Source organism: Saccopteryx leptura, chromosome 4 (genome assembly GCF_036850995.1).
Source record: "Saccopteryx leptura isolate mSacLep1 chromosome 4, mSacLep1_pri_phased_curated, whole genome shotgun sequence".
NCBI classification, from domain to species: domain Eukaryota; kingdom Metazoa; phylum Chordata; class Mammalia; order Chiroptera; family Emballonuridae; genus Saccopteryx; species Saccopteryx leptura.
This window is the reverse complement of record NC_089506.1, coordinates 151242266-151257560: the sequence shown is the minus strand read 5'-3', so window position 1 is coordinate 151257560 and position 15295 is coordinate 151242266. Positions and strand designations below refer to the sequence as shown.

The following is a 15295-nucleotide window of genomic DNA, read 5'->3' as shown; positions in this document are numbered from 1 at the left end:
CAGTTTTTCATATCTATTTTAATGGCTAGTGTTATTTTTGTTATGCAGGATTGTTTTGTGTGTTTCTGAGAAGTCTTATACATCTTTTAAAAAAACATTACATATATATTTTAATATCCTTATGGTTTCCTTTACTTTATTTAAAATTATTTGATTAATCTGAATTTTATTTAATATTATTGTTTTTTATTTATATTATCATCTCAAAAAAACTTAGTAAAATGCAAGCCATTGAGAAAGCCTGTTAACTGGCATAACACTGATCAAAAACCCTCTCTCTTTTGTGATGTTTGTTGAGAAATGAAGCAAGATTCCTAAACTGAAGTCCATGGGTCCTTAGGTTCATGATTGTGCTTTACAAGGAGCCTGGAATCCTTAATAGTGTGTGTGTGCATGTATATGTGTGTGTGGGTGAGTGTGTATGTGTTCACCATGGAGTCATATTGTGCGTTTTGCATGGAGTGTTCTTTCACCTTAATCAAGTTCTCAGAAGTGTTTATAAATTCAACATGATTAAGAAATACTAGAGGTAAGGAAAACTTTTCCTCAGAATAGATAAATTCTGATAAAATTTCCTAAAAGGATGTTATCACCTCCCAATAGAATATTTCTCTTTCTAAGGAGTGTGTTGGTGATCTGTATTATGTAGGAATCATTCATGACTAAGCTCATAGAATCATTTTTAGAAAAAAAATCTTCCAGATGAATATATCAGTCAGAAGCCCTACTGTGAAAAATCAGTAAAATTTTGAAATTTGTTTGCTTAGGACATAAGGAGAAACTGTTAAGATTCATAAAAATTCTTTAAAAATTTAAAACATTCCATAATGGTTATAATTCATTATTATATATCAAGTCTAGGCACAATATAAATGCTTACTCATTTATAACAAACTATAATTAATAGAACTTTAATAGAAAAATGTTAGGCAAATAAGTTTGTAAAGTTGATGTTATTTGATTTTGCTCACTTTTATTGTTAAAAATGGCGCTGCCCATGTGAATTGCATTGCTCATGTGATACTGCTATTTACCTTCCTGCTTGGGGAGGGGCTTTGTTATGCTAATGTGTGCTGGAGGAGGGGTTTTCAAACCAAAAAGTTTTAAGGAGAAGGAAGAAGAGGAAGGAGAGGCTATGTTGTTGCAGAGAATCAGCCAAGATGGCGAGGTGTTGAAGGAGAAGCCAGTTTGTGCAGAGATGAGAAGGGAGAAGGCATGCAGATGGGGAAAAAGAAGTGCCTGAGGCTAGTGGGGCCTTTAATTCTAGGGAAACCGGAATGTGTCGATAGCTTTGTGAGCGCTGAATGAGTGGGCTTTGGAGCCCAGTGTGTGTTTGTGTTTACTCATCGGTGGGTGCAAGGCTAGAATAAAAGGCATGGCCCACCAGTTTTCGGCTCCACTGTTTCTCTACAGTCTGCCTGAATTCAATAAGAACCCGCATCTGCCTGGTGGCTGCCACGGCCACGACTACTGGACCTACAAAAAGTGAAATAATTTCTTTTGGCATATTTATTCATTACATTTTATAGTTTATTTTTTGCCTATGGAAAAGAGTTTCTTCTAAGAGCTAAAAGTTAAGAAAATATTTCCATTTTAAAAGCTAGAGATTATTTTTTATTTGTTCCATTATTTGTTGTTTCTTTATTTGTTTGTTTTTAACTGAGAAGTGGGGAGCGAGAGAGAGACACACTCCCACAGAGAGACAGGACCCACCTGGCAACCCTCATCTGTGGCCAATGCTCAAATCAGCTGAGCTATCCTCAGCTCCTAAACCAATGCTCAGACCAGCTGAGCTATTTCAGCTCCTGGGGCTGACACTCAGACCAACGGAGCCTCTGGCTGTGAGAGGAGAAGAGGGACAGAGGGGGAGAGGGAGTGGAAGAGAAGCAGATGGTCACTTCTCATGTGCCCTAACTAGGGATCAACTGACCAGGTATCTAACTTGAGAAGGCTGCATGCTGGGCTAATGCTCTATCCACTGAGCCAGCCAGCCAGGGCCTGTTCCATTATTTGTATATTTCCAATGAATTATTGATATAATTATTAAGAATAAAATTTTCCTTACATGTTGATATTTATTCACTAGAAAGCCCGGCGGTCATACGAGATGACCGTTGTTCTAGATATTATAAATTGTAATTAAAATGATTTGTGCAAAGGTGTCTGCTAATTCAAACTGAATTATCCAGGGCAGGCGGCAAGGACGCCCCTTTGCTTACTGCCCCACGGGGTTTCCCCCTTCTACTTGCTTAATTGCTTAAAGTAGAGTGCAATGAAGGAAACCATTGGCGGTACATTTCTTAAGAGCCACCGCTAGCTCAATAAATAAAGGTGATTTAAATAATAAAATGTTAATTCACATGTCAAAGATCTCTTTGTACACAACATTTCTTGTGCAGATCTTTCCATCATTTTTAAGCTCGCCTTGCAGAGGACCATCAATTATTTTTAATTTTACGTCCGTTCTTTCATGAACTCTTGAACAGGCAACATAAAGTTGACCATGTGCAAATGCAGGCTCAGGTAAAAAAATGCCAACACGCTTAAGCGTTTGGCCCTGAGACTTATTGATGGTCATAGCAAAGGCAAGTTTTACAGGAAATTGTCTACGACTCAATTGAAACGGCAACCTTGTTTGAGATGGAGCCAAATCAATTCTTGGAATGATATGTATTTCACCTTTAGAGGAGCCAGTCAAAGACTTAGCTATTATGACATTATTTTTCAATTGGAGAACCTGTTTTAATCCTTTTTGCGTTTCGGTCAGCATTACTCTGTCGTTTTTTTGCATTTCTCTCCTGCCTTTGTTCAAGGGACTCATTTTGTCAAGACAGGCTTTTTTGTCTTGCATCTGAGGCAAGCCTTGTTTCTCTATGCTCATCAGTCTCATTTTGCCAAGCAAGACGCATTTGCTCTGTGACTGAAGCAAGCCTTGTCTTTCTCTGCTCAGTGGTTTCTTTTTGTCGAGAAAGCCGTTTTTGTGCAGCTTTAGCTCCTTTTCTCTCCTCTTCAGTGCTGTATTTTCTAGGAGGCATTCTTAAAAGAAATTACATTAAGACGTAGTTTTTATGTAAAACAGATGATTGCCAACGCAAAATGTTCACCTTCCCCCTGACCTGCTCAATTTGCGTTCAGCCATGGCAACTTCACCCCATTGGCTAGTACAGTTACGCAAGCAACCAATAAGCTATCGGCGACAAACAGACACTTAAGCCGCATATAATAAAGATGTACTTTTTTCTTCCCTTTTTTTTTTTTTTTTTTTTTTTTTTTAGAGAGAGAGACAGACAGACAGACAGGAAGGGAGAGAGATGAGAAGCATCAATTTATCAACTCATAGTGTGGCACCTTAGTTGTTCATTGATTGCTTTCTCATATGTGCCTTGATGGAGGGGTAAGGAGGCTCCAGCTGAGCCAGTGAACCATTGTTCAAGCCAGAAACCTTTGGGCTCAAGCCAGCAACCATGGGGTTATGTCTATGTTCTCACACTCAAGCCAGTGACCCCACGCTCAGCTAGTGAACCTGCGCTCAAGCCAGATGAGCCCGTGCTCAATCAGGCAACCTTGGGGTTTTCAAACTAGGTCCTCAGTGTCCCAGGCTGACTCTCTATCAACTGCACCACAGCCTGGTCAGACTGTTCTTCTTTGTTTTAAGAAAGGACATATTAAAGTGGTAAGGAACACCACCAGTTTTTAAATGAGCACTTCAGAATTTAACTTTTTACATAAATAAACTAATATTTGCTTTGTACTCTTAACTTATCCTATATTATCAATAAGAAAATAAATATATGTATGTACATGATATATGAATATAAATAGCACATAAATTTTATTAAGTTGAATGTATAAAAAAGACTCAGTATATTTTGATACTGTCATTATTGTGATGGTGACACCACCCTACATCTTGTTGACTATACTCTCTGCATCTTGATATGTATGTATGTATGTAAATATTAATTACATCAAGTATGGTTTGGTTTTCTTAATGTATGTTTGTGTGTTTATTTTTTCTATTGCATAGGAATTTTGGACACATCCATTAGAGAAGCGATAATAGAGAAACCTAGAGCAAACGAAACCAATATTTCTTCAGAGCAATTGCCACCAGGAAAAGAGGTAAATGAGGGGGAAAAAGAAGGTATTTCTTTATTCATATATAGTAACATTATTGTATGTCTGTGAATCCATTATAAGTGAAAATGTCTTGAGTTTTACCCTTTGAAACGAAAAAGTAATTTAGTTGAAAATTGGCTTATATGTTTGATGAAAATTAAATTTAGTGGATATACTACTGTCTCCCACAAACTGTTCCATGGATAGATTGTGAGGAGGAAGCTAGAGGTGAGGAAGTCCTTGTTCTCATCGCAACTCAGGGTCTACATTTTGAGAATTTGGACTGTAGATAATTATTGAAATGGGAGAAAATAGAGATTAGAAAGGAAAAAAAAGAGGGAAAAATAGTTTGAACTGGCCCCTTGTTTTAGAGTGTCCAGCATGTACCTGCTTGTTCCTAGATCCATCACCTCTCCTCCTCTGCTCTGTTCTGTATTATAGAGATTACATCTTCCAAGTTTCTTTGCTTTCTGGATTCTGAGGAGGTTTGGCCAATAAAAGGTATTGATGGAAGACCTGGAGGGTAAATGTTGGAGAAAAAGGAGTATTTCTTCCCCTCTCTCTGTTTTAGAGAACAACTCTAGTAATATCTGTGACTCCTTCATTTCTCCCATGGGCTCTGCTCCACCACACAGTCCTCTCCTTCCATGGGTTCCAGTTCTACCTGGCTGTCTTACCTTTAGCTTTGACTAGCCAAGGAGTGGTAGTGGCTTCCTTCTGTGTTAATATCTGTCTTGCTTCAGAATTAATATTTGGTTCCTTAAGATTTCATCACCATAGTAACTTACATTAATTTTGTTTTCTTTTGAAATACCTAGAGGTGTTTCTGTTTTCTGAATGGACCTTGACTGATAGTAGGTAAACATTTAAAAAGAACACAGGGTTTTAACAATTTCAATTTAGAATATAAGAATAATTATCAAGAAAATGCAAAGTTCTACATTATGCTTTAACCAGAAATTAGAGTACATATTAAGAAATTAGCTTAGGTAATGGAAGAAAGGAATTCAACAGGTACTTACTTTGTATGCAGAACAGAAAGCCACATCATATCCTCTCTTTGGATTAACTAGTAAGTGTTCTCTATTCTAACTGAAAAAAAAATTTTTTTTGACAGAGTCAGAGAGAGGGACAGATAGGGACAGACTGACAGGAAAGGAAAGAGATGAGAAGCATCAATTCTTCATTGTGGCACCTTAGTTCTTCATTGATTGTTTTCTCATATGTTCCTTGACCAGGGGGCTACAGCAGAGTAACTGACCCCTTGTTCAAGCCACATCCTTGGGCTCAAGCCAGCAACCTTGGGCTTTAAGTCAGTGACCACTGAGCTTGAGCTAGTGAACATTGGGTCATGTCTATGATACCTTGCTCAAGCTAGTGACCCTGCACTCAAGCTGGTGAGCCTGCACTCAAGCCAGATGAGCCCATACTGAAGCCGACGAGTTTGGGGTTTCGAACCTGGGTCCTTCGCTTCCCAATCCAATGCTCTATTCACTGAGCCACCGCCTAGTCAGGCATAACTGAAATATTTTTGGTGCCAAACATCAGATGAGAAGAGTAGGAGGAAACAAAAAATATTTTTTGAAAACAAATAGCCTTCTAGTAGGACATTTGAGTAATAAAGATTTTATGTTTTGTTTTTAAAAGAAACTATTCATGTGCTTGGTTTACAATATTTTGAAAAGAGAATTCAAATGAGCCAAGATATTATAATCACATATAAATTACATGGGCCAAGGTATTTATAATTGCACATACACACACAAATTACTACTGCAGCCTGGCAATTACTGGCAGTTCTCACAGAATATATGATATTTCGTGGGTGAATGAATGAATGGCTGAATGATTTTAATGAACAGACATGCCCTGTTGGGGAGAATAAACACCAGAGTTTTGTTGTTTTTAATTTTTATGGAGATGGTTTTCTTTTTGAATTTTTGTCATAAATGTATACCAAGGAAATACTATTATAGCACAGGACTCTACCCATGGTTCTTATAAAGTTTCACTTATAAGAAAAGAGCTCATGTGAGCTGAGTAGATTCAAATATTGACTAATTGTATATAAAAATAAGATAAGAAATATGTTTTATAGTCCTATGATTTTTAAAGATCCAAATAAACTTTAGAAAATTTAATTATAACTTAATTATAAGCATAATGAGAATGAAAGCCACTTTTTTTCTGATAATAGAATCATGGGATCATAGAATTTTTATTCTAGAAGAATCATCTTTATTACTCTGTACAGTATATATAAAAGGCATTAAATTAATGCTGAATAGATGTGTGTACAAGAAAATGAAGCCAATGATCATAATCTCAGTAATTTTAGACTGAAAGAGACCATAAAAGTCATTCAACTCAGCTCTTATACAGTGTGACCGTAAAGTCATGGTGCACTTTTGACCGGTCACAGGAAAGCAACAAAAGATGATAGAAATGTGAAATCTGCACCAAATAAAAGGAAAACTCTCCCAGTTTCATACCTATTCAGTGCAGTTCGATGTGGGCTCCATTTGTTGCCCTACACACATCCAAACGATAGTGCAGTTCTTGCCACACACGGGTAAGGACATCTGGTGTAACAGAGTGAATAACATCTGTGATTCTCTGTTTTAAGTGATTAATGTCATTGATACGTTCAATGTACACATGTTGCTTCACATAACCCCAAAAGTAAAAGTCTAAGGACGTCAGATCTGGGGATTGTGGTGGCCATGGCTTGACAGAACCCCTGCCTATCCACTGCTGGGGGAATGTTCTATCCAGAAACTCACGAACAATGGTGGTATAGTGTGGAGGAGTGTCGTCCTGTTGAAAGATGACACCTTCTAGAAATTGTGGCACTACATACAATTCCAACATGTCAAGATAGGACTTTGCTGTCACAGACTGCTCCACGAAAAAAAATGGGCCTATAACCTTATCATGCATCAGGCCACACCACACGTTCACTTTAGGGGTGTTACATTCATACTCAATGTAGGCATGAGGATGTTCAGCAGCCCATATTCGGATGTTATGGCGATGAACATGCCCACAGATATGGAAGGTTGCCTCATTGCTAAACACAATCTTCTGCAAAAATCTTGCATCGTTGTCGATCTCATGAAGCATATCTGTAGGAAATGAGCATCGTGTGGGTCTATCCGTCGGTTTGATAGCGTGCAACAGCCGCAATTTGTACCTCGTAAAACAGAGATGTTTCTTTAACACCTTATGAACTGTACTCTTGCTTAGGTGTAATTGTTGAGCATACGCACGCACAGATTTTTTAGGGCTCCTTAGGTAGCTATCCCGTATAGCCTCTACAGACTCGTCACTGACTGATGGCCTACCAGAACGGGGTATCTCCACCAAACTGCCAGTTTCCTTCAACTGCTTATCCCACCGAGTAATGTTATTCCTATGTGGTGGCGCTTCATTATAAACGCACTGATATTTACGTTGCGCTTTGGTCATGGATTCAAATTTAGCGAGCCACAGAACACACTGAACTTTCCTCTGTACCATCCACATCTCAACTGGCATGGCGTGGGCTGCTCCGCTGTGTACACGGTGTTACGTCATCATCTGCACATGCGCACATGCTGCCACATCATCCTACAGAAACTGGGAGGGTTTTCCTTTTATTTGGTGCAGATTTCACATTTCTATTGTCTTTTGTTGCTTTCCTGTGACTGGTCAAAAGTGCACCATGACTTTACGGACACACTGTATTTATAAAATAATGTTGAGACCTAAAAAAATAAATAATTTAGTCAGGGATATTGAGCCTAAGGTCTTTGGAAGTTGGAGAAGGTAAATTATTGCTGTAAACAAGATTACATTAAAACAGAGAGTTTGGTTCTAAGCATAGATTCAACCTCTTACTCATAATGTTTTTAGTACTGTAGAGCAGTGCAAGCCCTCCATTTGAAAGCACTCATTCAGAGCATTAAATATCTCTCAACTAGTATTCCAACCAGGTAGATCAAGACAAAAGAGGCCCTGGTTGGTTGGCTCAGCGGTGGAGCGTCGGCCTGGCGTGCAGGAGTCCCAGGTTCGATTCCCGGCCAGGGCACACAGGAGAAGCGCCCATCTGCTTTTCCACCCCTCCCCCTCTCCTTCCTCTCTGTCTCTCTCTTCCCCTCCCACAGCTAAGGCTCCATTGGAGCAAAGATGGCCCCGGCGCTGAGGATGGCTCTGTGGCCTCTGCCTCAGGCACTAGGATGGCTCTGGATGCAACAGAGCAATGCCCTAGATGGGCAGAGCATCACCCCCTCGTGGGCATGCCGGGTGGATCCCGGTTGGGCGCATGCGGGAGTCTGTCTAACTGCCTCCCCGTTTCCAGCTTCAGAAAAATGCACAGAAAAAAAAAAACCCAAAAAATAAAAAGACAAAAGAGTCATTTTTCCATAGTCTGTATTATCAATATACGTCATAAAGCAAAACAGAAAACCATGATTACCCACATAAGTTGCATCATCAAGTTGAATGGCAAAACATTTCAATTTTTTATCCTCTCTATAATTAGTTCTCAATATCATTGTCCATATCAACAACTCTTCTTCACAATATTGTCTAAAAGAAGTATAGCCTCAAGTTTTTAGGTTTTTGTGTGGCTTGAGGACCCAGATTTCCAGAGTGACATCTAAGATACAAGGCTCTACTAATTCTTCAACAATTATGAAGGGTTTTTTTTTTATATTTGAAGGCCAGTTAAATAAGACACACAAAGCAGCAATTTGTCACTAGTCATCATTTTCTTCATTTAAATGTTCTGACTTTTCATTGTGTAATCTTTCAAAAGAATTCTAGTAGATTCTCAATAAGATTGCTATACTTCAAATGCAAATAATGAGTAAGTTTGGAAGGTTTTATTGCATCATTTAACAGAATTTCAGAACATACTACACACAAATGCAAATAATGAGTAAGTTTGGAGGGTTTTATTGCGTCATTTGACAGAATTTCAGATCATACTACACACAAGGGCTGTGGCAATAACTTACTACTGGGTGCTCAGTGAAGCCAAGTTTTAAATACTCCTTACTGTACTGCGTAGCATAGCTTCCTTTTCTTATTTTGGTTTCAGTTGCACTTTCCAATTTATCAACAACACATTTCTTTTTTACTGTTTCTTTTCGACTTTAAGCACTAGTACATCCTTGGTTTACTTTTGGTGTCATTGCTATTATTCCTTGACTATTGTTTTTGCTTTTGAAGAAGGTTAAAATATTTTGTTGTTTTTTTCTTTCCATTGTGTAAGGTTTAAAGTTTACAGCATAATGACACTAAAGCGCACAAAGATTTATTTGCATACAATATGGACACACTCTGCACAGGTGAATACATGCACAACTATTTGCACAAGTGTAAAAAATGTACAGTACTACTGAGAGAAGGAGGGGCCAGGAACAGAAACACACAACAGATAAAGTTTTATCCTACTGCAGTGATAGTACATTAGTGTGCAAGCTGGTATTTTGTTTCTTAATGTCACATGTACAATTCATTGAACACTACATAAGTTTGTCCAAATGCTATTTGCACAAGCATGAAAAAAATAAACTGCGGGGGGGGGGGGGGGGGGGTTGGGAGTTAGAGCCTGTGCATAGTAAGCCAGCCAGGAATGGAAACACACAACAAAAAAAGTTTTTCTTACCACACATTGCAGTGCAACATGGTATAAGTTGGTACTTGATTTCCAAACTCCACATGTATGGTGCATTGAATACTACAAAAGTTTGTCCAAATGCTTTATGTCTATTGCACAGAATTTGTAAATGCTCTGCGTAGTGCAAAAGGTTGTTCCAATGAGCCTACAAATTCCAATGATATCTATGACAACTTAATAATATTTTCATTGATGAGACAGGCTGATAAGTGACAATCATCCTGAACATAAGCAAATTTGACTAATATCATTGGGTCTATTATCTTCATACAATATTAAGGTGGTTAACTCTTTGCAGACTGGCGCCAAATTTCTGGCAGACTAGCACCAATCTGCAGACCAGCAGTTGAAAACCACTGCTGTAAAGAACATTAGAGGATTTGGGGAAAATAATATATTCATAAATATTTTCCCATGAGACAAAGACTAAAATAAAAGAAATGAAAATAAGACCAGCATCCACTCCAATCTCCCATACTCCCTCCACACAGAATAATGCATATCATTTTACCTTTTCATTTTCTGAAACAAAAGTAGTGCATGTACCAGCTCAGTAGTGGAGAAACTAAATGAAATTCTAAAGAAGTAAAAATCTAGAAAAGTGCAGTAGTGCATTTTTTTCTGAGAAATTCATTTCTTATTGCTATTTTTTGGCTTGTTAGATTTCTGAGTGAAAAAGAAATAAAAGATTGAATATTAAATGCTGTCTTATGTTGCCATACTTGTTAACAATAAACTATAAAAAAGACTATAAAAATCTAATTTAGACTTTATTAAATACATTGAATTTAAAGTTTGCTTTATGTGATAAATAGTAAGTGTAACTTTCAGCTCTCATAAAGATGGTTTTACTGAACTATATTTAAGAGATTAAATTTTGAAGAAAAGCTTTTGATTAAATCCACTGATGAATTAAATGAAATGTCAGTATATTACTGTGTGTAAGAATGCACATGTCTTTGTATATTACTTTATTCACTGGGTAATATTTTTCAGGTTATAAGAATTCCCCTTACAGTTTATAAAGAACACCTATATTCAGCATGCTGAATGAAAGCAATAATTTTATATCTGTAACAACAGAAACACTTGTTGCTGAATTAAGATTAATATAACTTCATATATATTTATATTTCAGGCTACTTTACCAGATTTTGGCTGGAGAAGTGCATTTAAAGAAGTATCTCTTCCCATGGCACATTGTATAACAACAGCAATTGAAGATTTTTCCATAAAAATCCTCCAACAGGAACATAATGAAAGGTCTTCAGCTGTGACCTATGCTATGAACCTTGTAAATGTCCAACAAGTTTGGCAAGGCAGCTGTGTGGTTCCTGAGGAGGACCAACCAAAGAAAATTGCAAAGGCAAGAATTAAATGAAATCTTTACAAAACTGTAGACTAGTATAATGAGATTGACTTTTCTTTTCTTTTTTTAATATAACTTATTGCAAAGGGAACATGTAGTGGAGCCTCTTGGCAAATACTACTTGATACTTGACCTAATCCAGTTTTCTTCTCTGGTATCAGGGACACATGCTAGCAAAATGAAATTGAACCTGTTACCACCTGTTGCTCAGTGAGCCTTAGGCAACTCTGATGAGGGCCTTTGTGACTTCATGGGGATCTGGGAAAGCTGTTAGTTTGGGTTATGTCTTTGAATGACTTCAAGAAAAATTTAGGAAGTAGAAGGAGTTACTGTCTTCTATTGGTCCGGGTAACTTTTAAATCTTTATCCCTAATGAACATTTCATTTTATTAGTATCATCTTACATGTTCTTACATGTTTACATGTGCTGTTTTAAATTTTTTAATTTTTCAAATTAATTTTAATGGGGTGACATTGATAAATCAGGGTACATATGTTCAGAGAAAACATCTCCAGGTTATTTTGACATTTGATTATGCTGCATTCCCATCACCCAAAGTCCAATTGTCTTCTGTCACCTTCTAACTGGTTTTCTTTGTGCCCCTCCCCTCCACCAACCCCCTCCCTCTCCTCTCCCCCACCCCGTAACCCCCACAGAGAGTCACAGAACATACTGAGCAAATGTGAAGTCATCCTGAAACTAGATAAATACAGTTACTCAGTATAAAGTCTACAGTGAGTTCAGCAAACCTGTGATTGAAATGTTTTTTAAAGGGAGTTCTTAAAGATGGCCTCCTATTCTGCTACTACCCCCCTTAGGCTCCTGAGCATTCTCCAGGGAGCACTGGTGGCTACTCTGGTGTGGAGGCAAGTTTTGCCTTCCCATCCACTATGCCTCCTTGCCGTTAAGAAGGAGTAGATTCATAATAACTGGTGAAAAGCTAGAGACATTACTTCTAGAAGTTGCTGACTCTTTCCCAATAAGTGGATGCTACATGAGACTGTTTCTGATACTTGTAGATTTAAACTAATATAACATAAAGAAAATAAAAATAAATTTAAAAATAATACATTTGTATAATATCAAGAGTATATATATTCTGAGTTCTATTGACTACAAATAAAAGTATTGTCTTCTAAAGCTATTTCCTGAGTTCTTCATAATGTATGTATGATAATCATAAGGTTTGAGGTTATCTATAGAGAAGCATCATTGTGGTATTTCCTTATTTGACATAAAACATTTAACATTCTATAATCAATTGCTATAAAGTTGTGTGCTTATATTTATGTTTGATGCCAAATTCATTATTTAGGAATTTGGTTTCCCTGTACATAAATTACATGGTGCTGTCAGAGTACAAATAACTCAGTGCTACATTTATTTCTCCCTAGTTTTGTTCTGACATCATGGAAAAACTTGACACAGTGCTTCCACTGGCTCTGGCATGCAGAGATGATTCTTTTCAGGAAATTAGAGCAAACTTTGTGGAGGCCTGTTGTAAAGTGGCAACAGCTGTCCTGGCGAGACTGCAAGAGAGACGCAAGGAGGTTCCTTCCAAAGCCCCCCTGCAAACCCTGCACACGGTGCTCTCCACGGCGGTTTATGTCTCTCAGCATTTTACACGATACAATAATTTGATGAAAGAAAATACTAAGAAGTGAGTGTCATTAAAACTAAGTTGATGGCCATGTTTATAGTAACATAGAATCTCTGGATATCATAGGAGTGAAATTTAACATGTGAGGAGAAAATAATTAACATGGTGAATTATTTTTGTCTTGACTAGGAAATATCAAAAAGGTGGTACATGGGATATATTTTTTTTCTTAGACTTTTTAAAAAGTTTATGCATTTTTGAGAGAAAGAGAAGGAGGGAAGAAAGAGCAGGAAGCATCAACTCCCATATGTGCCTTGATCAGGCAAGTCCAGGGTTTCGAACCAGCGACTTTAGCGTTCCAGGTCGATACTTTATCCATTGTGCCACCACAGGTCAAGCTGGAGCATGGGATATATTAAACACAGATAGTAGGAAAGATACGTATTTTCTCTAAAGGCTCACTCAAAAGACTCATGATTTTCCATATTCTAATCAGCAACAATTTTCTGCATGCTGTTATGACATAACCAAACCCTTGTTATTTTGTAAGGTACATTGTACTGACTGTACTAAAAAGAAAAAATAAATTTATTTTTGTCCCAAGTATACACAGTTAGGAAATATGCACTTCTCTCTTTTGTTTCTAAGCCAATAGGATGTTAGGATCCAATATAGAAAATAAATGCATTTCAACTTATTCTATTGACTAATGTAAACATATTTCAGAACATCAATTTAGTAATAAACTATCCTTAATATTTGAGGAGGAAACATCTGGTAGTCTTAATTCTCATGCATTAGTAATCTAAAAAGGTTATATGTTTTCTGTATAGAGAATAAAAATGACCACAGGTATTGTCACGCGGTCTTTCTGGCTGTTCTTATACTCCCTACAAGGTAGCATGGCCCCTTGCAAAGGGAGCATGTGGACTTGGTAGTCCAGTGTGAGCCCTAGAATCTATTCTAAATTACCTATTCTTCAGCCTTTGCTCTTCGCCAGTCATGAGAGAAAGCATAATACAAATAGCTAAAGAAAATAAATTTGGCTTAATGTATGATATTTCTTTAATTCTCATAAGTAGTCAGATGTTGTGATTCATACTTGAATTTATAAACAATGTGCCAGAAATCACTTTATTTCTATAGAATATTTTAAAACAGTTTATGTGATAATTGACATCTACAAAATTACAATTTTTAAAGTAAAAAGAGTGTTTGTGGACATGTGATAGCTTTATAAAAGTTGGTTCTGACAAATGCATGTGTTCTCTATAATAACGATAACCTAATGCCTAAATAATGTACTGATCTCTAATAATAGGCTTACAAAGAATGCTTTTATTTTTGAATGATGTATTGACAATGCAGTTTGTCTCAAGTTGAAGTGCATATTTGTGGAACAGCAGATGTACGTTTTCAAAAGACTTGCAAAACAAAGACCAGCTTTTTTTTTTTTTTTTTTTTTTGCTTTTTTGGAAAGTGAAGGTGGATGCAGACTTCAGCATTCTGAGGAAATGAATGATTGATATCTAATAATCAAAACCATTTGTAGTACTGGAGATTGTTACCTCCTACTGCACAGGCCTTAAATCTCTGTCTCTTTGATCATTCCCTCTGAACAGACCCATATTCCTGGTGCCTGTCCAACGATATCAGGAATTCATCAACACTCTACAGTTTCAGGTTACGGACTACTGCGTCAGAGTTTGTGCTACAAGCATTTTACAGGATGCTGAGAGCCACCACTGGGATGACTACAAAGCTTTTTATGAGGTGTGAAGTTAAGTTTACTATCCCTTCTTTTTACACAAATATGTTTTACTGCCTACCTGCTTTCTGGCTAATTAGAAACATGAGCTTGGCATTACTAGCACACGAAGGCTGTTAGAATAATATTTTTAAAATATTGAATTTGTACTTAGGAAAAACAGTTTTTTAAAAAAAATCTAAAATAATTAGACATCAGATCTCTCCTTCTGCTTAAAAATAAAAATAACTTACTTTGAACTGTAGTGTTTAGTGCTATATAGGAAGTTGGAATATAATGGGATATAATGAAAACTTGAGGAGATAGCCATGCCAGAATGCTACAACCTTGTATTTTTTCCATCCATGTTTGATAAATATTTTTTATTAAGCAGCTTTACTCATTATATTTTTTTCCTTTTCAAAGTATGTTCTTATGAGTGTGCTTTAAGACCCATCTGATCACTTATAGCTTACCTATTTTCATTTAGCCGATATTTTGAAATCCCAAATTTCTACTGAATTTATTTCTAATGATTCCCAGTATAATCAAACCCAGGATCAATTAAAATTATTTATCATCAAGCTTCATTAGTTTCCCTTCCTCTAAATCCCATTGATCATACATAAGCCACAATATTTGAAAAGTTTTGAAGTTGATTCCAGGGCAGGGTGAAACATTTATAATATCTTAATAAAAGATAAGATAAGATAATCAGAGTTTTAAAAAAAATTCATCAGTCAAGCCCAGCTTCGTTAGCTTTTCCCATTTTCTCTTTCCTGTGGATTGAAGCT

At 36.9% G+C, this 15295-nt stretch overlaps 1 protein-coding gene across 1 annotated transcript in view; it reads left to right on the top strand.

Annotated features, from left to right (window-relative positions):
* KIAA0825 (KIAA0825 ortholog) overlaps nucleotides 1-15295 on the top strand; it is a 525573-nt gene that overhangs the window by 138523 nt on the left and 371755 nt on the right. The window contains exons 7-10 of the mRNA XM_066381842.1: nucleotides 4028-4122; nucleotides 10923-11150; nucleotides 12549-12814; nucleotides 14377-14527. Coding sequence (XP_066237939.1) covers nucleotides 4028-4122; nucleotides 10923-11150; nucleotides 12549-12814; nucleotides 14377-14527 — 740 coding nt within the window. The remainder of the gene's footprint in view (nucleotides 1-4027; nucleotides 4123-10922; nucleotides 11151-12548; nucleotides 12815-14376; nucleotides 14528-15295) is intronic.